The sequence below is a fragment of the Varroa jacobsoni genome, unplaced genomic scaffold, assembly GCF_002532875.2.
Source record: "Varroa jacobsoni isolate VJ856 unplaced genomic scaffold, vjacob_1.0 scaffold_253, whole genome shotgun sequence".
NCBI lineage: Eukaryota > Metazoa > Arthropoda > Arachnida > Mesostigmata > Varroidae > Varroa > Varroa jacobsoni.
Genome location: NW_019213155.1, coordinates 795438 through 816809, shown reverse-complemented (window position 1 = coordinate 816809; position 21372 = coordinate 795438). Strand labels below are relative to the sequence as shown.

The 21372-nt window shown below is 41.2% G+C and overlaps 1 protein-coding gene and 1 long non-coding RNA gene across 5 annotated transcripts in view; one reads left to right on the top strand and one right to left on the bottom strand.

Moving 5' to 3' along the window:
- LOC111258644 (alkaline phosphatase) overlaps positions 1-16118 on the top strand; it is a 30474-nt gene extending 14356 nt beyond the window's left edge. For 2 of the 4 annotated variants that reach the window (XM_022830076.2, XM_022830074.2), the window contains exons 2-10: positions 5296-5488; positions 6944-7167; positions 10966-11158; positions 11320-11581; positions 12250-12512; positions 12789-13001; positions 13154-13472; positions 14427-14697; positions 14846-16118. In XM_022830076.2, coding sequence (XP_022685811.1) covers positions 5341-5488; positions 6944-7167; positions 10966-11158; positions 11320-11581; positions 12250-12512; positions 12789-13001; positions 13154-13472; positions 14427-14697; positions 14846-15391 — 2439 coding nt within the window. In that variant the 5' untranslated portion in view covers positions 5296-5340 and the 3' untranslated portion in view covers positions 15392-16118. Of the gene's footprint in view, positions 1-5134; positions 5150-5295; positions 5489-6943; positions 7168-10965; positions 11159-11319; positions 11582-12249; positions 12513-12788; positions 13002-13153; positions 13473-14426; positions 14698-14845 lie in introns of those variants that run through there. The other 2 variants (XM_086967548.1, XM_022830077.2) reach the window with 2 other exon arrangements.
- LOC147753748 (uncharacterized) lies at positions 2698-3568 on the bottom strand. The gene is made up of 2 exons (XR_015310209.1): positions 3489-3568; positions 2698-2992 (listed from the first exon to the last, which is right to left on the bottom strand). It is a non-coding gene; the product is annotated as an uncharacterized LOC147753748 (long non-coding RNA).
- Positions 16119-21372: the final 5254 nt, after the last annotated feature.

The following is a 21372-nucleotide window of genomic DNA, read 5'->3' as shown; positions in this document are numbered from 1 at the left end:
AAATACAGCTGATACGTATCTATAAATAACATAGGCTCACAAAAATACGTTCAGTAACTTTTTTTGTTAGACAAGATGTTGCTAGAAATAAATTACGAATTTTAGTTTGCGATATTTTTAGCCGTTGTAGACATTGTTCATGCAAAAAATGGTACATTGTAAGGTTAGTGGTTCAAGTTCGACCTGAATATTTGATCTGTCGGTTCATAAGCTGACGTAGCATTAGAGCGGTTCCAAAGAAGAAACATTAGCCAACCAGATTAAAGTTTTGTACGTTCAGACTATTCAACGATCCGGTATTTCTCTCTCGATTTAGAAATGGAAGTCGGCCCGACAGAGTAACAGAGATACAATGACCACACATCCATAGATTACTTAACCCATCCTCGTATGTGATCGTTTTTCTACTATTGTAACGTTATGCAAGAGCGTTGCCGACGCGTATAGGCGCGTGACTAGCCATTTACCAAAATACCATCAAGATTAACGTAGAGATACCACTTTGAAGTGAAGTCACCCCAGCTATTAAACTGATTTACTACTACGATTAGTTTGCCCACATTGTTGTTTTTTACTTTTTGCCCTACATCACTACGATTATGCCTATAGCAAACTGGTCGTAGTGCCGATACGCAGGAAAGCGATATTCATCCCCCCATACGAGAGCTATCTTTGGCCGTCAAACCATAGATCATTTAGTATCTCAATGCGTTAATAAGCTGACTTCGCGATATGAAGTCTAAACTATGCCAGACAATAAACTACCTCATTTTAACATGACGCGGTCTGGGCGAACGATATAGGCGGGTCGGAATGCGCACACACTTCAACCGACATACGTATTTATGGGGCATGCATCGCGATGCCTAATTTTAGCCACTAGGCCTCTATGGAGAACGCTATTTATAGTTTCGGTCAGACGGCAGGAAGTACAGCTAAGCAAACTTCATAATAGGCAAGCGATTAGTATTATATAAAATCATAGCTGTACCTGAAATTACCTAGGACTTGCCACGTTTTCCTACGCAACAACAACCTAAAAAGGCTTCGCGCCGTTTTAGACCACTAACAACTCGAGCCTTTGAAGTTCTTTGCACTCTTCTTAGTAATCAGAATTTTACGTTGCGAGCGTATTCTAATCGTATCAGTACTATTTTTTTTTTGTTTTTCTTTTTAATTAAATCGGTTGTCATCACAGGAAACGTTATGCAGCGAAGATGATTACGTCACCCCTTGCTTACTCTCGGGTTCAAACATGATATGGGTGCACGCGTGAACGATTTGTTGTACGACTGTCAACCCCACCAGCGTTATTGCCGTTGGGATGCCTATCACCTTCACCGTAGGCGTCACAATACGAAACTAAAGTCGTCCTTCGTATTCACTAATGTTTTGTCCGCTCATGTCTGATCCGCTTTTTGCGTTTTTGTCTGTGTCCACCGTCACAGCTCAGGCTGATTTGATCTTATTCATCTGCCACCCCTTCTTGTTGCAATTACCCTGCTGTTACACATATACGCCTCAACTGGTAGGAAGACATCGTGCGTCCCCTTAAACGAAAAGCGCTCAAGTGCCGCGTCGGCGTACGCTACTTCGTGCCAGGCGTGCTATAATCTGTCCGTGTGTCAGCAGCAGCGGTGGCAGGAGCTCTCGCGTGTAGCGCCTAACCACAATGGGAACCAAAATTCACTTGGTTGTAACATTAAAGCACATAAGGACCAAGATGATGGAAAGGCAATTTACGATCCGCAGCTCAGACCAAACTTGTAGAAATCTGTGTACAAAATGTCACATCAGCGACGACTGCGGTAATGCTTTGTTACCTCGTCTCTCCATCCCCAACCAGCCCCTTTCTGCAAAATGAAAACTATCCGCTACCGAGCGCACGCTGTTGCGGCTATCAGTGAACAAGCGAACGACCGTGGTGTAGATAACGCGTCACATAATCACACGTTTGTACATCATTTGAAAGTGAAATGGGGTGTGCATGAGTGAGGCCGGAGAGAAGGGGTGGTATCCTGGGAGCGGTCTTGGGAAATTTTTGGCCAATCTCTCTTTCATTATCTTCTCTGTAGTTGCTGGTATTCATTTGGTTAGCTCACCTCAGTCTGTTGCAAAGGCTACCTACCCCATCGTTTGCTATAATTTTGTTTCACGATTCGCCATATCTGTCGAGAGTATATAATTGTACAGTATGTAATTACAGTATAGCAATGCATAATAATGCCAGCTGTTTAAATAACGTATAAGCAAATTATTTTACTTTTGTCACATTACAAAACAGCGCACTGTTTCACTATTTGTTTCGTCTTTAAATAAGGATCATCTCGTTCTTACTCGTCACTTTAGCGCGTGTCTGCTAGGTCCCCACGAGAAGGGCAGGTGGTTAGGGGGGTTTTAATTAATATATAATCAAGTTGCGTAACCATTACTAACTGCAATGAGCAGAACAGCATCAAAAAGAAGCCAGAGTCAAGGTGACAAATACGCAGATAAATGCGCATGGACAACCAATGTGCAGACTGACTGTCTGCAAATCTAAATAATAAGGTAATAATGACCGGCATAATACCAGTAGCAATATCTACAATGGTAATAACGGTAGTCATATATTCCCATACGAACGACCAAAACGATCGTATGAAAAAGGCATCAGAGGGTCCGATACAGTCTCATATATAATGAGAACAGATAGTCGCGCGGTAGGTCATGTATTGTCGTCGGGGGACCCTGGCGGCGATGACTAGTGCCGGAGTGGTCAATCAGGTTGGTAATCTGTGCTAACGAATCAAGCGGCACTTTTGTTTGGTCAATAGAATTAAAGCGATGAATGCAAAATTTCTGTAGTCTCTGCCCGCTACAAAGCTAGCCAATAGAAAAGGCGCTGGCCCACTCGTACGGGCTGACATTGGGATGCGAAAGAATACAGAAGTACCATAGTCCACTACGGGTTGAGACGGATCGTACAAGAACGGTTCGAATGACGATAATACTGAAATACAATGTGAAAAATTAGTTGAAATAGAGAAGGCTATATAGGAGTTGCTTCTGCTCTCGGGAAAAGTAAAGATCTCACTAGTTTCGTGGGTAAGCCAGACTTAACTCTGATCTGCGACTGGGGACACTGAAACAGGAATTTGGCAGAACGATTAGCTAATTAACCCAGTTAACTTTTGGGGCGCATTATATCCTAAGCCAGCTAAGTTGACTGACCGACTAAATGTAACAGGTGACCGAAAATAGCAGAAAATTACATCTGGTACAGTAATTAAAAACACGATGCTTCCTAGAGCTCAGCCCCCCAATACGAAATCATGAATGAACAATTGAGTGTTGTGACGAAAACGAAGTGCTGAAGTCCTGTGTGAAGTGGGAAGAAGTGTCCTGAATTTGAAAACATTTCGAATCGATCGTTTATAGATTCGTGGATAGTTATGTTCAGCTTGAACTACTCTATTGGCAGTATTAATTCGTATTCTTTTGCTGACCATTGTTCCAGTTAGACTCCAATAGTGCGAGTTCACCGAATTTACAGCTTCCCATGAAATCCTCCCAAACCCAAACGAGCTACCAAATAGTTCGATGGTATACTCAGCTGGAAATTTCGTAAAGATATGCGAAATTGTTTTTAGCTATCTTCAGCAGGACATTATTGTCCAAATGATTTTTTATTATTATTATTATTGATACTGATGGGCTCTTTGGGGCCGGCCCGTCAGTATGCTGTGTTACAACGGTATATCGAAAATCTTTAAAAATATAGCTGGATAACTTGTAAGTTACTACTTTTCAACATTACTCTGGTTTTTGTAAGCTGTATTTTTTTTTTAGTGAGACAGAGATAACAATCTGAGATCTTGCAAACGGAGACAGGGAACTGCATGAGCTATACGTACCGTCATGGGTTCATGTACGTTAGGTTGAAAATCGACTCTGAATGATTGAAGTTACATCCTAGCAGTATTGAACTTTGCACGTTTCCCAAGTGAGCTTTATTGGTAATGACATACGAACCGGGAACCTGGAGGCAAAGTGAACACCGTCGATCTTATATCGTGTTTTCCATAAATACTTTCAAAGAACCACTTTAAATTAAATAACCGTCAAAGGAAGAAAAATTATTGCTTTTCAAGATGTGCCGAAAATACAACGATAGCTAGTAGATTAAAAGGTGTTCCTACTTCTGTATAGGCGACTGACAAAACAAAAAATTGCGACTTCAGTTTTTTTTCTGTTAGAAATGGTTCGTGTTAGAAAATTCTGCTAGAACGATATTTAGAACTCCATCCTCCAAAAAATCAAATAGTTCATTTTTGGTATTAGCCGCAAACAAAAGCAAATTTTCACAAACGTCCGTTTGTTTTTCTAGAACATGAACTCGTCTATAGAGATGTATGTACATGTTCTAGAATAAAGAATACTGGCCGTTTTGATGCGTTTTATAAATAATGAATACTATGCCATATTCATAGGGAAAAAACAACAAAACGAGAGCGAATAATAAACTCACCAAAATCAAGATAGGTTCATAATCTGCTCTCGTGCCCACGAGGAGCATCTCAGTCGAGGTGAGATCGGCTTTGCATTCACTAATAATAAGCGGTAATATCTTACCTTCTGAGGCAGTAGTTTTCGTGCGTTGGCCAACATTTGATAGCGTTACCGCTATTCCCTCTATTTTAGGGATAAGAAATTTACTTGCTATTGGATGTGGTATTTCTTTAATAACTAACTGTATGGGCAAACTAACTAGAACTACCGCTAAATAATCTACCAACAGCGTCTCCTAAGCACCTCCGCTTGTTTTGGCCGATATTTTTTTATACAACATAATTACATTACGTAAATACTTACTATTCGGTGTTGATTTTGCGTCTTAGATAATGTAACGATGCATGGGTGAAGCGTAGCGAAACGCTTAGTTTCGATCGAAGTTGTTGAATCCAACAAAGAACAAAAAACCATAGCGTTTGCATGGGGATGAACCTAGCTAAGTTAAAGAGTGATTATTTCGAAATAACAAAGTGTCAAAATTATATCTGCTAACGAACAGCTGATCTTAATGTGGCTGAGATAACGTACACGATGGGATGTAGAAGTTGCTGTTGAAGATTCTATCGTTAACAAATTGATTCTGTCGACCATTCGGGTTCGTGATTTACCGTCAGTTCACTTAGACACGTAAATGTTCACGTCTTCCCCGGCTGGAGTTCCTTTCTTCTGGAGTTTCTTTCTTCGTTTGAGTACTGTCAAGTATCCAAAACTGAATTCTAATAGGAAAATCTTCTTTTTCAGGCCTCCGTGATCTTCTTAGGCGTCGCTGACAGAATCTAATGCAAGATGCAGCCATTGACAAATAGATGTCTACATCTAAGGGCAGGGTTGCTCTTCGCCTCGTTGTCCATCTTGCGATTAGTCGATACACAGCCTACACAGCCGGGATTTTTGTCGGCAGACAAAACATATCCAAACTACAGGATAGAAGAAGGTACGACAAAAACGATACTTGAACTAGCTAACAGGATACATTACTTCTTGAAACTTACCTGGATTCCAGAGTTGATCACGCCTAACTACTCCTCTGATTTTGCACCTAATTAGATCATTGTAAAATGTTGATATCACGCATAAACGCTATTTTGAATTAAAACAAGGCTAAAGCCCCCTATATGTAACACATACTCTAACCCCCAGGGGTTTAGAAAGGTCGTTACGTTGCGCAATATGACTAAAGTAATTTATTCGCTATTTCAACATCTTGCACACTCTTGCGGCCCGCAGTAGCCGCTCGTACGAAGCGTTTTGAGAGTCAGCGAAAGGAATACGCCAAAAGCGCTCGGTACGAGTAACTAGCATGGATAGCTAGTGTGTCTATGAAACCATAGATCTATCGGCATCGTTCAAAAGGATTACACTTTAGAAAGTGAATATCTATTTTTTTTTACGGGGCTAGGATTTTGGAAACTTCTGATAATTTTCGTGTCAGCGCATCGCCAACTGCCAGTTCTGCTGCCTGCGCTCCGCAGGGACTTTGTACAAGTTCATAAGGAATCTTCTCATTAAAAGCTAAATCTGTGCTGTTTAATATTGCTGGACTTTACCATAGCAAGACCCGTCACTGTGAGACTTCTATTTAATAAAGGACACGCAATCGCGCTAGCTAGCTGCTCTAAAGTACTGGTTTCGATGTAAATTCATGAGGGGAAAATGCAATGTCTACAAAAAAAAAATGTCAAGTAATAGAGAACACATTATTAGATAATATAGAGATGATTTATAATAGATTAGACGACATTTATTATTTATAATAGATTAGGAAACAATACAGCAAAGCAAGCCATAGCACAAAGGCTTTTGAAAACTAGATCGCACATCATTACTGTCATTTTTCGACACTTAAATTTAACATAGAGTCGTTTGAAATCTCTACTTATCCTTTTTCGGATACCCATTTCTAAATATCTCTACATGTGAAATTTACTTTCTCGTATTGTGATTTGTACGAATTTGTTTTGTAAAATAATGATTAATCATTTTAAACTAATGGGCAATCATTGTCTTTCGAAGATTTACTGAGGAAAAACCGCTCAGCGATTTGAACAAAGAAACTTAATTTTCGCCTCACGCGTTCCCCTTTAAATTACCTATTTACTGCTTTTCATGGCGTTTAAAGTTTTAAGTTAGTTAACTTACATGTATACTAATAATTACTACTTGTATGAATATAAGCTACATATGGAATTTTCTGCTGAACAGTATAGTGGAGTTATTGAGCCATTTATAACAAACTGCTTCTTTTATTAAACAGCTTATTATAAACGGCACATAACGTTATGAACTTGAATTATCCAACTGTTAGGGGAAGTTGAACTTGGACTCGTCGGTACTACATAAGTGAGGTAAGGGCTTGGAGAAATCTAAAATTATCGAATTTATTTTCCAGAAGACGAATTGTTCTGGTTGGAGGATGCCACAAAAACTTTAAACGAGAAACTAGGCCAAATAACAAATACGGGAGTAGCAAAAAACGTCGTGTTCTTTATCGGCGATGGTATGGGTGTATCAACCTTAACAGCGGGAAGAATCTACAAGGGACAAAGGCGAGGTGCTAGTGGCGAAGAGGCTCAACTCGACTTTGAGAAATTTCCCTACACCGGCTTGACGAAAGTAAGTAGCGTAAGAGTAGCACGCTGAAAGCAGGTTTTCTGTACGGCTCACCTCCCGGGTCTTAGAAAACTGAATTCCATAGAAGGCCCGTAATCATTTCGGTCAGCACATGACTACATCAAGAGATCCTGATCTGTCAACAAATGCTCGCATCATCGTTTTTTTTAAAAATTATAAATAACTACAGAGACAGATGTTGCAAGCTTGTGATCCACTAAAATTAAACCTCAACAAGTAAAATAGATTTCACGAAAGAAAGTCAAGGTCCAGCAGGGGGAATCAGCGATCAATTTGCAACATAACAATTATTACTTTTGGCATTGTGATCGCAGTGGAAGCATATGGGCCCGTGGGATATAAAAACGGGGCATCGTTGGAATGTTTTGTACTTAGCCTTTACCTTCAGTACCCCTGTTGATTCGTATACGTATGATCGTAACAATATTATCATAAATACTCAGCTTGATTCAGCACTTATAACACTATAATTATAATAATAATGTTATTCCGCCGAGAACGCATGGCGGAAATAGATATTATATTTTTTGTGTGAATAACGTTCTTAATAACAAACGACATTCTGTTACTTAACATTAGTTGTTCGTATGCCCGCTTTTTGTTGTACCTATCGTGATTATTTTTACTGCACGCTGCCGTACAGTATCCATATAACTACGTTCGCTGGTTAGAAAAGTTGTGCTCAAGACAGCCGATAGCAAATTTAATTATTGGCCTTGGACTAACAGGGCTTTCGGCCATTGGAACATTTACCAACCCCTATGTCATTATCTGGTTGTTTAAATTTGAAAAAAAATTATACGGAGTAACTCGTCGTTATAGTTCGCAGAAAAAACCCAGTTTGTCATTCTAACGTTATTACAAATTAATGTTTTCTAACAATAGTTGGAACAGACAGATCGTAGGACGCCTTGTTGATATGCAATAAATTGTATAGATTTAAGGTATAAGAATTTTAGGTTTGCTCAGCTGCGTCGTAATATCAGTCCTCCAGAACACCCAAATTAATGGTTCTACATTTTCATTTTATTAAGGAGCTCTCTAAAGTTTTTCTCGTCAGTGTTCCATCGTAGTCTCGATTCGTTCTCTTAAGCTTTGTTAAATTCCACAGCAGGAGGCTTAATAATCTGTACTACCCCATTTGCTACTCCCACTATCCTCTTCGTATTGGTCCACTGTGAAACCACCCTGATTTTGTTAGAAGGCGCTTATTTTCCTGTACTCTACCCACTTTCCTACGGGTAAATATAGGAAAAACCAATTCCACGTGTACTAACGCACACAGTTGACTCACTATGGGTATCATCATCATTATTATTCGACACGCAATGCGGCACCTCAGCGGCTCGACTGCCGATGTCCTTAAGTCGTTTCGACGATACTCGATTACTTTTATTGTCACCTTATTGTTATTATGTATTATTATCATTATTGGTATTGCCGTTAGCGTCGTCGTCTTGAGCCGGAAGATTCACCATCCGTTGAGAGCCGGCTTGAAACAATGAAGTGGCCAGCTGCGGCTGGAGCACATATACAGATGCATGCATACAACAATATAGATTCTAGATTTGTTTCACTGGCGCTAGCATTTGTGCAGGCGCTGAAAACTAGTCGGCGCTAAAAGGAAGCCTCCTGACATGGGACGAACGCTTATCATCTCTTCATACTTACCGCTGCTATTAATGATAATGAACCTCAGCTGGCCGTCTAGGCCATTACTCGAATGCAACGGAAACACCGCAACGTCAACGGGGCCGAATAGTGGCAGGTGCGGTTCCCCGTTGTTCTCTATCTTTCGGTCGGCGTATATCATTTGTAGATGGCATAGCTTAGGCTATACGACGCGTCCGCTCGCACTGGTTTCACTGTGGAAAAGTTCTATGGATTGATAAACAGGGCGACGTTTCAATGTTGGTGTAGTTCTAGCAGATCGTTGCTAAATACTGCCCGTTGTCTGCTGGTTCCTGTCCGCAGCTGCAGTTGCTTCCTCTGCTTGTCCCTCTCAATTATCCTCCAAAGTTTCCTACTTTTTCCTGCCTCTTCGCCTTTTTTCTCCCTCTTTGTCTTTTTTTCTCGTTTAACTGAGCTTCGTGTCGGTGAGAGTGGCGGCAGCTGTCGCTGTTAGGTTGGCTGCGACGGCAACGGCGCTGGTTTTGCATCGCTGCATTGCAATGGGCCACCTCTAGTTATTTCTTTTTAACGAGGGCGCAGTGATTCGTTTAAGCTGGTGAACCCATTATCATCATCACGGTCATCTCACTTCGTAGCTGCCATCGCTTATTGCCGCCGCTACCATCGCTGCTTTTGCGTGTTTGTCTGGGGCCCGCGCAGTTGTTGAATTGTTTCCTTTTTTTCGTCCTGCTTCGCGTCTTTGCTTGCTCCCAACAAGCGCGAATGAAAGTATATATGCTGTGAAACGGCAAATGGTGCAGAAGCGGGTAACTTTACGCTCCCTTGTTCAGTGCTCGCAATCCGCCAAAATAGCTAGCCACGGAGCGGCGATGTCACAAAGGTCAGAGGTTGGCCACCCGCAAAAACTTCCAAAGCTACCAGGGCTGATGTGCCTGTGACGGGGGGTGGGCCTGTGTTCGTCCTCCGACCGAGCGACGGTGACAACAGCAACACAAAGTACCAGGCACCTACCAGACGTTTTCTTTCGTTACCACTCACGGTAGCTTTGAAATCGTAAGTTGAAGAATAATAATCCTAATCCCCCCTCTACCTCTTCCCCTTGCCCCTTTTGTTTCAATAGCATGGTTCCGGCGGAAGGAAGAAGTTCACAATTCACAACAAACTATTGCTCCTGCTATCGTTCAACATCAAACCTGGGAAGGGAGCAGATGGCAATTACGACGTTTTCGAAAATGGAAAACAGTACTATGAACGGTAGTAGTAGCCACACGATGTCGAACGGGAACTATTTGCAAAAACTTTATGATACAAAAACAACAAAGTTACCGTTGCTTTAGTAGGGTTCCTCAGAAAATGAGAACGTGACTCGTTATTTTTGCGAGAATATCCGATATAATAAAATAATGAGCAAAGAAAAAAAGCGACCGTTAAAACATTAAGGCAATGCGCGTTTCACCTGCTTGCGGACTTACAAAGAGCTGGAAGGATATACTGAGGTACGAGGAATCATTAGACGACTTTTAATTTGAAAATAACGAAACAAAGGCAAAAAAAGGAAAACATCGATTAAACACCAAAGACAGTCGAGATGAAAAAACAAAGTTCCCAAAAAAATACCTTGATTCTTATACGAAAATCATATGGATTCAGATAAGGGAGTGCTGAACGGCTATCTTAATTATAATCGTATCACATGAGCAGGATAATATCAGATGCAAATAGCACAAATATGTATTTCAGGAAGTCGCATGATCGGTTTAGATAGATAATTCACATTTCTATTAGTTCGTTGCCATCAGGGCAAGGGAGGGGGGCGGGTAAGTGGCTACCGCTGGTTCAGATATCAGTGCTAGCAAAACTATCACTACAAGGGATTATGATCACAGGGGCAAGAATTAGTCCATTGGCTACAAAAGAAAGCTGTATGAGCTGTATGAAGCTGTATTGCAATTGTCGTTTCGTAGGCTAGGTAAAGAAACCCCATACGGAGCTCAATAGATCCTAGTCCGACTAGAACCCTTCCAATGAGGTAGTTCATACTTAACTTTATAAACTGAATCTCGACCTGCATACAAAGTTTGTAATGTTGAACGTACTGCGGACATCAGACGAACTCGCGCTACTAACATCAATGCAATTTTTTTCCAGACATACGCTGTCGATAAACAGACGACTGACTCTGCAGCATCCGGTACAGCATATCTGTGCGGTGTTAAGACCAATTTAGGTGTTGTTGGCGTCACGTCGAAAGTTCGAAGGGGCGATTGTAATGAGGCTGTAAAACGGGAAAATCAGGTTCAAAGCATCCTTTCTTGGGCCCAGGCTAACGGAAAATGGACTGGTTCGTAAACGTTTTTTCCCCCTTTGGCATGCACAATATTATTTACTCCCAATCAATTTGGAACTTCTGTATAACTTGAACCACGCGACGGATGCAAAGCGACGCTCGCTCTAATTTAGAGATGTTTGTTCCGTACGGACATCGCTGCTCGTTTTGAATAGGTCTCGTAACAACTGACAGTGTAACGGGAGCTTCGCCGGCGGCAAGCTACGCGCATTCGGCTGATCGCTTGTTCACTAATTCGGTTCCTCAGGGTTGTCACGCAAACGATATTGCCACACAGCTGATCCACGGAGAGACGGGTGCACGACTGAGGGTTATCTACGGTGGAGGTCGAAACGATTTCCTTCCATCAACAGTAAAGCCCAAAACTGAACGAATGATTGATGGTGACCAACTTCCAATAAACGCCGCAGGAGACAGGTATCATTTGGCATACCTTCATTTTTTTTCTCTTAGGAATGACAACCTATTTTCCAAACTATTACTTAAACAAATTCCTGACCTAAGTATCTCTCACGCAGTGAGGCGCTATCGCCATAATACGACTTAACCTTTACGCACACCTCCGGCTTGAATAGTTCATTACCTTAAAATACTCTTAAAGTGGGAGTTTTTCTATGCAGAACAGTAAAAAAAAAATTTCATTGTACTTCAATTGACGGTTGAATGCTAAGCTGATAAGCCGAAGTAATATTATACTTATGCATAAGTGATAGCTATGGAGCTTTTGATTTACAAAACTGGCGAAACTGAACGTTCCCCAGATTTGCTGAGTGAACTACAAGGGTAATGCGGTCAGAAGTGAAGACTTCGAATGACAACAGTACCGTTCAAAGGGTCTAAGGGAGTTTCTTCACAAAAAGCTAGCCTAAAGCAGCGCCGCTCAAAAATGAGACGTGCTGAACCCTATACTTGGTCAGGTGTCGCCAATAGCTATTACTACACAACACCTCTCGCGCCAATATGGAACTAGTTTCCGTGGGGTACCAAGAATGATGGTACTGGCGATTTGTTAATTGCCCGTAAATAAGAAAAAAAAGCGCAAGATCTTCATTAATATGCATGCCGATGAAATGTCGTTGTCATAGGGTGGATGGCCGTAATTTAATAGAAGAATATTTGTCAAGACACACCGAAGACGATACACGAGCGGCGTTCATCTGGACACGCGAACACCTTGACCAAGTTGAAGACCCTCGATACGCGGCGGATTATGTGCTTGGCCTGTTCTCACCAGGGCGTATGTCATACGCCTTAGATACACTTTACGGAAATGCCACGAACTCCGACGAACCGTCGCTGTCCGAGATGACCCTTTCTGCCATAAAGATGCTATCAAAAGCTCCTAGAGGTACTGTATCTTAAATAGGTGTTTATGGTGATTTTTTCCGTTCTTCATGTGTGTTAAATGATTTTGCTTAGAATCCGTCTCGTTATGATCTTTATTTAGACAGTGAATTGACACAGAGCATTGTCAGACTATTCGTTCGAGAGTGATATATAATATGTAATCTGAAATGGCTGCCAGTTCATGTTCGCCGGACCCTCGAGGGAAAAATGGTTCGCTAGTTAGACTTATTTTATTTGAAATATAGCTCACTAACATCTGTCAGTAACCAATACGCAGGTTTTGTTCTCTTTATTGAGGGAGCCAACATTGACGCTGCGCACCACCACAATCTAGCAGCGCACGCGCTCGAAGAAGTCTACCAAATGGATAAGGCCGTTCGAGTGGCCGCGAAGCTCCTATCGCCAAAAAACACCCTAATGATCGTTTCGGCCGACCATTCGCATCCATTTACTTTGAACGGATATGCCAACAGAGGAAAGAGTATCATTGGTACGAACATTCATATGCTGTGCAGAAGATAGCGTATCATTATAGTAATTATTATATATAGCGTATATTACCACTGTGTAGGATAGGTATACTACAACGTATGGTTTGGGATACACTGCAATATTTAGATATAAGCCTTATCTCGTTTTCAGGAGCAGCCGATGATGGTGGACACAGCATCTTAAGTTATTTCTCCGGGCCAGGCAACTCCCGTAAACAGGGCGCTAGCAAAGAGACAGAGGGGCATCGATATCCGTCAATGGTTAACATGACCTCCGGTGTACATGGAGGCGAAGACGTCCCAGTATTTGCGATTGGGCCCTGGGCTCACTTGTTCGTCGGAGCTGTCGAACAATCATATCTGCCATATGCAATTGCTTATTCTGCGTGTATTGGACCATTCAGCCATAGGTGTGCTAAGCACGATGCGCCGTTAACGACGTCGGTGAACGTCAACTACATTCAAGACAGGTGGGCTAAATATGGAAAAGAAACATATGGGTAGCTCGCAACATCATAACAGATGGATGACGGTCTTAGATGAAAGACCGTTGGTGAACTGGTTTTTTAAAAATGCCACATGTACCTAAATAAATACAGCGTCAGATAACTTTTATTAAGTGTTCTTGCCTGAAAAAGACTCGTCGTATATCGAGTCCTTACTCAACAGAAAAGTTGCTCAAGTTTCCAGGTATGTTGTGAATAGTACCAGGGAAATAATGAGAGTAGCGTAAAATTTGTTTGATTTCGTTGTGGACCTTTCCATATCATCGATAAAAGTACAAATATGGCTACAAACATAGTCGCTTCTTCGGCTAGCACCACTGAAATGAAATTATAGGGATACACATTAATTTTCTATTTCAGAGAGGCCCAGCCCAAGTGCGGTAACGTATTTAGCACAAACTATTTTAAGCACTCAAAGGGATTTTGTTCGACTCAGCGCTCACCAACGACCCAAAAATCTTAATTTTATGTGAAAAATCAAAACGAAATCAGTTACAAAAATCAGTGATTTGCTGAACGCTGCTGGTCAGTCAGTGTGTGAAACGAATTTTACAAAATAGTCTACATAATACACTGATACAGTTGACGATTGATATAGCATTTCAGAACCACACACATAACGCCTTTGAATGTTTTAAGCTTGGGGCCGCTAATTCCGACACACATAATATTTTATATTATGTGTGTCGAAATTGAAATTATGAGGAGCTTATTTTATAAGCTCCTCACTTCATTCAATTCGTTATCAGCCTAGTTTTATGACAAAAAATCACATTATTAATGAATTAAACACAGGATGAGTCAAAGGAGTGACTCTAGCAATATCTGGTCACTTAAGCTCTACTTTTCGCGATGCAGCAGTTGCAATTTGAAAAAAAAATTCCTCAGTTATATTGTCTATTGTTGTCTGTTGCACAGAATGTTCAAGCCGACGGAGGTGCCAGTAATTGGAGAACCTCCAGTGCCTCATCGGGTCAATATAATTTCGCCCAATCAGATTGAATTCAGCAAAGTCCTCCCAGTGTCCCGGCAGGCAGCTTCTACCGCACCTGAAACGACAAGCCGTCCTGCAGAGGCTCATCCCCCGGTACCAGCCACCCGAAAGCCAGCAAGAGCCCAGCTGATGCAGACGATTGAGGACCAGCCCGGGACCGCTACGTTGGTGCAGCCTGAAACAGTAAGAGGCGAGGTAAGCTTTTTTTCATACGCTTAGAGCCCTCTATACGCCATTAGTGTCGACTTCATAAATTCAGCTTTTTTTTTAGCAAAATATACTTTAATAAATAAAAGGTGATATTTCATCCAAAAACAAATACAACTTTTCTGTTGTATTTCAGCTGCCGACTGAACGGGTTCGCGCAGCGAAAGCTGGCGCCAATCGTCGGGCAAGTGCTGATAATTTCCGTAAGCAGTTCGGCCGAAAGGAGAACTCGCTTCGCCAACAACGAGGCAAAAAATCTAGTCGTAACCCCAACCTCGTAGCCGCCTCCGAAATCGCTGTGGAAGTTATGCCGAGATTCAGCTCAGCTCTCACTGATAGTTCATCGCATGCCCTATCGCGCATGGACGATGGTCCCGTCGAGTTGATTGATGACGCGAGCATCGTTAAACGTCAATCTGTCCAAGAGAAAACTCCGATCACAATAACTCAAGCGCCAGCGACATCAACCTCCATCTCGGCCGCGGCAACGATTGACAAAGGTATCGCTGTTACTTCCATCGAGCCAGCACAGGCTCCTCCTGATACGATTAATGATGAAAGCGTGACATCAGGGATGAAACGCAGAAGAGTTGTTAAATTGTATGTGCCTCGCAATGGGAAGTTTTCGAACGGTTTAGAAAAACGATCGGGGCTTTTATTCGCGGCTCCGGCAGATAATTGATTAATACACGTATCATGACTATTGCCAGTCGGGAACAATCTCACAGGACAAGAAAATGTCGAACTAGTTTCATAGAGTTCCTCCAATGACCAAGATTCGCAGTTGCGTGACAAACGAAAATGACCAATTTTCAAGTGAGCACGACAACAAATAGTAATACCAGTTTCGCGTAAACAGAAGAACGGACGTACGGATGCGAAGGGTGAAGAAAGCAGAAGGAGAGGGAGCAGGCGAAGTGGGAAGGGTCGATTCTTACGAAATTCCATAAACAGAAGAATTGTTTGATCTAAATTTATGGTGGCACCAAACGGTGCGTGGGAAGATCGGATGCGAGTGCTGCCAACCTGTGTATCTGCATACTTATCATCGAGGCGAGATAAACAGAGGCGACAAATATGGTTACTTGAACATGATAAAAGCCTTGAAGACAAAATGAAATCGCTTTGTGTTTACAACTACTTCGATGGGCATCGCATAAAACAATGTACCCGTGGTGACGAACGGTACTAGCAATATGAATCATTCATTACCATGTATTTATCGTTTCATTACTACTCATTACGCTGGCCAATATGACTTATTAGCTATTTTTTATTGTTTGTCAACTGTTTTTATTAACACTTCTTCTTATTTGACTTTTAGTATAATGTGTGCATATCTACTGAGGAAAGTTATGTATAAAGTAAAACGAATTAATAAATAATATAAAATATGTAAACGTATGTAACTACCGTACCTTTTTCATCTGTTCCACCAAAGAGCTAGATATTTATTATCAATGTAGGTACAGTTTCGATGAGTGCACCATACTCACGGTAAAAATCGCTTTACATAGACGATTCGGGTATACGTGCACTGGCAACAGTGTCACTTTGGTCATCGATGAGACTAATGGAACCCTTACGTGTTCTCCTGGTCTGAGCAACTTGATGGTAGGAAAAGTTGTACTAGAAGCATCTCGTCGAGCAGGCGTATAAAAAACAATTAACATCTGGAAACATCTAGACGATCGCTTTCAATGGTAATAATATCTTTGAGGGAGGCTTACATCTTGCAATCTACGCTGACAGCTAGAACATGTAAAGCACTTAAGGATTTACGCGGAGAGCTCATTGGCACGTCTTGCTGCGGCATTTCATACCGATGGTATTTGAGCATTACTTGACACAGTCTAGAAAAAACCTCCTGTCATCTTCGGTGATCTCTCGTTATTTAGCACTATTGAGGTTTTGTGTTCCGAAGCTATTTTGTCAGTTGCAGTTCTTGACACGTAGCTCCGTGCTAGTTCGTTAAAGATGTCGCCTCAGATCTTCTATCGCATCGCTTATATTTTCCGAAAAAGAACATCAGTGCCAGTAGGTCCTTCACAAGCTAGGATTTATTTTTTTCTTAGAAACACTACCAGGGGTACACGGGACTAGGGGTTGACAATTAAAAGTAGAAACTAGATAATCATTTCTGAACGGGTTTTTTCGGTGCTGCGTCTTTTGAAATATTGAAACTTATACGGTCTCTTACCAAGCTCTTTTATACGCGCCAGAGCAAGCTTGATTATTAACGGGAGCGGCAGCTTCGAGGCGCGGCGGTTGCGCCTTATTTACGATGCTTTGATCAAAAAAGCATACCTAAGTAGCTGTCCGTTTATCTAAAAAGATCATATAAAGAGAAAAAGCAATTAATAGATGTGTCCCTTCATGGCCTTAAGACTGCTGCGAGGACCTACGCTTGGAGCCTCTATATCTCGAGTTTTACGTCCGGTATCGCCATCGTCGGGCATTCCATCAAACAGCAGGCTCGAAGTCTGTCTACCGAACCTAGATCGCAATGTGTCGTTAAGATTCGCAGCCAAATATGTTATCCATAACTTGGAGCCCAGAGAAATTTTACAGTAATCGTCGATATAAATACGTTATACACCAGTCATTCGCACTCCATCTACGGTACCTGATAGCATTTGCAATAGTTGTCACAATCGCCCGCATCTGTCGCTCGCCAACTTGTCGCTGATCAGTCAACTTGACTATGGCCAAAATTCACGTGCCCCCCACGTAACTTGTGGCCTGTCTAAACGAGAAGGACAGATTAGTTACCAAATCAGTAAAAAGATAATCAACACGTTGAAATTTTGACATGTAATATTAGCCAGACTGTAGGATAAAACCTACGAATTTAGCAAATCTCTAGTACCTACAATACTGTCAGGAATATATCGTACACCTATGGTTACCGAGGCCTGACGCTCGAAGATGGACTTTTTTTCTCGTGTTTGTTTTTCGAATCTATTTATGGATCTATCAGTGGCTGCCCTTGTGTATAAGCTGGCTACATGACAAGAAAAGAAGAGATTGGCGCATTTTTGCGAACATTCATTTGCTATTTTGTGATGCAAAGAAATATCCTGATAAAGATGAGTTTGCTCTACCTTTAGTTAATGATGGCGGCATATTGTGACGGCGTAGCGAGTACATATTACATACACAGCGTTAGACTATACCTAAAATCGATGTAAGGTCTGATTATTTCGAAAAAACGGCCAAAATTTCTTTGTTTTTCTTTCAAGCCTGTTTTCGTCCAGGACTCTACGAATCGTAAGTTAAATGCTTTGAACCAGCACAATCCCGAGGTATGTTTTTCTTCTATAAAATGATGTCACTAGGTATGTACGGCATATGTTTCGTAAACAATTACTAAAATACGGCGCTGTCGCTATTTTTAAACGCTACCTGGGTTGCAGGGCGCGAGCTTGGCCAGACAGTGCTGAACCTCCAGTCCAGTACCGACATTATCAAAGCTGCTGTATAGGATGTTTACGACATTGGCTGTTTACGAAGCATACATCTTTTTCCTAAGGGCAACACAATTCCTACGCAACATTTATAATAATTAACGAGCCTTCTTTAAGCCAACGGCGTAGATGGTTGAAGCACATACGCTATTATCAGCCACAGTAATCGGCACTACTTTTAAAGCAAGCATTTTCGAGAAAATCGTTTTGACGAATCATCAACTATCGGCACGCTGAATAGATAAGTCATTTACATAGTAGGAGAACCTTCGTGCTGATACCGAAGACACAAAGTACACAAAAACGCCCGTTTTGGTTGTTAACGAACCACAGACTTCCGTGTGGCTCTTGCAGGACAGAAAATATAAAGTGCCAAAAGGCATCGACTTAAGGTCGCCACTTCTCTATCAGAACTCCTTCAATCACTGTTTCACTCGTTTGGAGATGTTTCAACGATGCCAACATTAAATTTTTTTAGCCGTATTATAGCCAGCCATATTAGCTGGCAGCATATATGAGCTAAGGGTGACTTCAAAAGGACTACCACTTACAATTTATGACTATAACGAGCCGCAACAAGCGCTGCTTGAAAAGATCTGTGAAAAGTTAGTTTGATTCAGGGTACATTCGACTAGTTTCGAAATTCGAAAGGAGCAGTTCCTTCAAACTTTACCTTAAAGTTTGAAGGAACTGCTCCTTTCGCTGCTCTGTTGGAGGGTACCTTACCCTCCAATAGAGCAGCCTGAACAACAGCTTTTATACTATTTGCTCTCGGTTCTCTCCAAGAAATTCTCGACATACAAACAGATGTTGATCGCAGCAGAAAACGTGTGCACGGCACAACGTACAGAGGAATTCCTTCACGAAGTACTGAGAAAACTATACATAGAGGTACCTATCCATGAAAATATGACGGTTGTTGGGGCTCGAAGAATAAATAGGACTATTCGCAGAGTTGTCAGACGTAAGTAGATTTTTATGATCTGATTGCTAATTTTTATTGAAAGGATGCTTTTTTATGACACTGCCCGAATCCGCCTGTTTTTCGCCATATCATACATACCAACGGTGTAACAAGCTATACTGCATAACCTCGAATAGTTCTAAGTAGGACAGAAACACTCGCGTGAATTTCCTCAAGATGTCTAAGGCACTGTACGCCGCAGCATCGAAACGACTCTAGGAACCCTGATCAACATGACTAGCTTTATAGTCTGAACTTAATTACTCTTAACCGATTTGCAAATGAAAATGAGTAAGGTTTGAATGTGCCCATTAACTTCTTTTAACTTTAGTCCATGTAATATTTGCATAACAATACCTAAAAGGATTGCTAGAAATTATGTTGAATATAACCTATTGTTAAAATGCAAGCACTTTTAATTATTTCATATACTATTTAATAGCTAAGATCAGCCATTAAGCTTCCACGAAACGAAAAATGTCCGCGCTCATGAACTGCGCGACGTCCAGACCTATCAGTGGCATCTGACGAGTGAAATGCACCACACAAATGGGGTGATAATCTGTTATCAGGTTGAGTCCCGCTACATCGAAAACGTCGGACGAGAAGCGGCGATGGACCTTTTCAATGAGATTTTTCGCGAACCATGTTTTAATAAGTTAAGACCACATGAACAACTTAACTACAACGTATTGGGCAAAACTATGATCATATTAGATGAGCTTCCATTTGGTTTCATTAGACAAGATTAACTACAACTTAACGTAACGGCATACTTTACGTAATTTTACTACTATCACAGTTACACATATAGCATGTTACGAAAATGGTACGGTAGTATAGGATGTGGAACAAAATATTCCGATCTGCCTGCTCTATAAGCAGTTTTAATGCAGAAACGTCAGTTCAAAATGAATGATAACTATCAGGCATAAGGATCATTGCGTCATTGAACAAAGAATCGAACAAAGGGTTTTTCATTTATAACTAGTCACATCGACGCGTTTCTTAACAATTGCTTGAGGAAATGTCTCGAAGGCACAGAAGTGGAACAATTTAAAAATTACAAGAAATCTCTCGCCGCTTGAAATAGAATAAGTGCTCAGCTTAAAACGAAAATACAGCGATTTTCTAAGCGAAAAAGTGATAATTTTTTCCGCAACAACAGCGATAAGGAAATTAGTGGAGACGAACTTATCCATTTTACTTTAACTCAATGGCCCCCTTCTTGCAGGTCTTTCATCCACTCGTCGTCTCATCCCTTTTTCGATTTGTCGTTAATTCATAACTTGTTTATTCTTTTTTGCTAAACTATCGAAGGACAATATATTTGATTTCTATAAACGCAATGTAGCACCGGCGCACTCGAGTTAAAGCGGCTTGTTGAGTCGCCCCTACAGGCAGAGAAACCTGGGCCAGCCATTCAGCCGACTCAAGTTATTCGGCTTACCTTTAAGAAGGAATATGGCTTTTTCTAAAAAGTTAGCAAATTGTGTAGAAGCTATATACATGACGATACTAAAGCAAATTGATTAGACTAACCAGTTGTTCGTACAAAACGTATGCCTCCTTATTTGGAAGGAACAAAGTACAGGGTGTGAAGTCCTATTATTTACTTTCATGTAAAAGCTCGGCCGTGACAAATGGAAGTTCATGAGAAGAAAAAACAACCAATTTAAGGCAGACAGGAAAGATATGCTAGAAGCCTAATAAAGTTTAACAGCTCTATGTGAAGAATGAGCAGTTCCTGTCAAGTTTCAAGCAATTCACTCGTCTTGACACGATCGCCAAAAAAAGAAGGCGACGCTTAGCCCTTTGCTTTCACATTTTTACAGCCAAGCATTTCATTTGGTAAATAAAATTGTTGTATAATGGTCAACTTTAAAGATAGCACGCATGTTGATTTGAAATGCTCAAGGACAGAAAAATATTTTCAAAGAATTCTAGTTGTATGACTATAACAACCCTACACTGAAAACAATGCCGGTCAACACAGAAGAAAAATGGTCTATGTTACACCGAAATAATAAGTATGTATTTGCTCACCACAAGCACTAGCAGAACAAAATAAAACATGCGCTAAAAAAACCCTACAATTTGTCTTATTATCTTCTTTAGGGGTGACGCAGTCTGGGTGGCTTGTATGCATGTTTTTGACTATGTTGCTACGGTAATTACTTCCTAAACAACATGCCGCCATGCTGATGCAAATCTCAGCGCTGGCAAAAATTA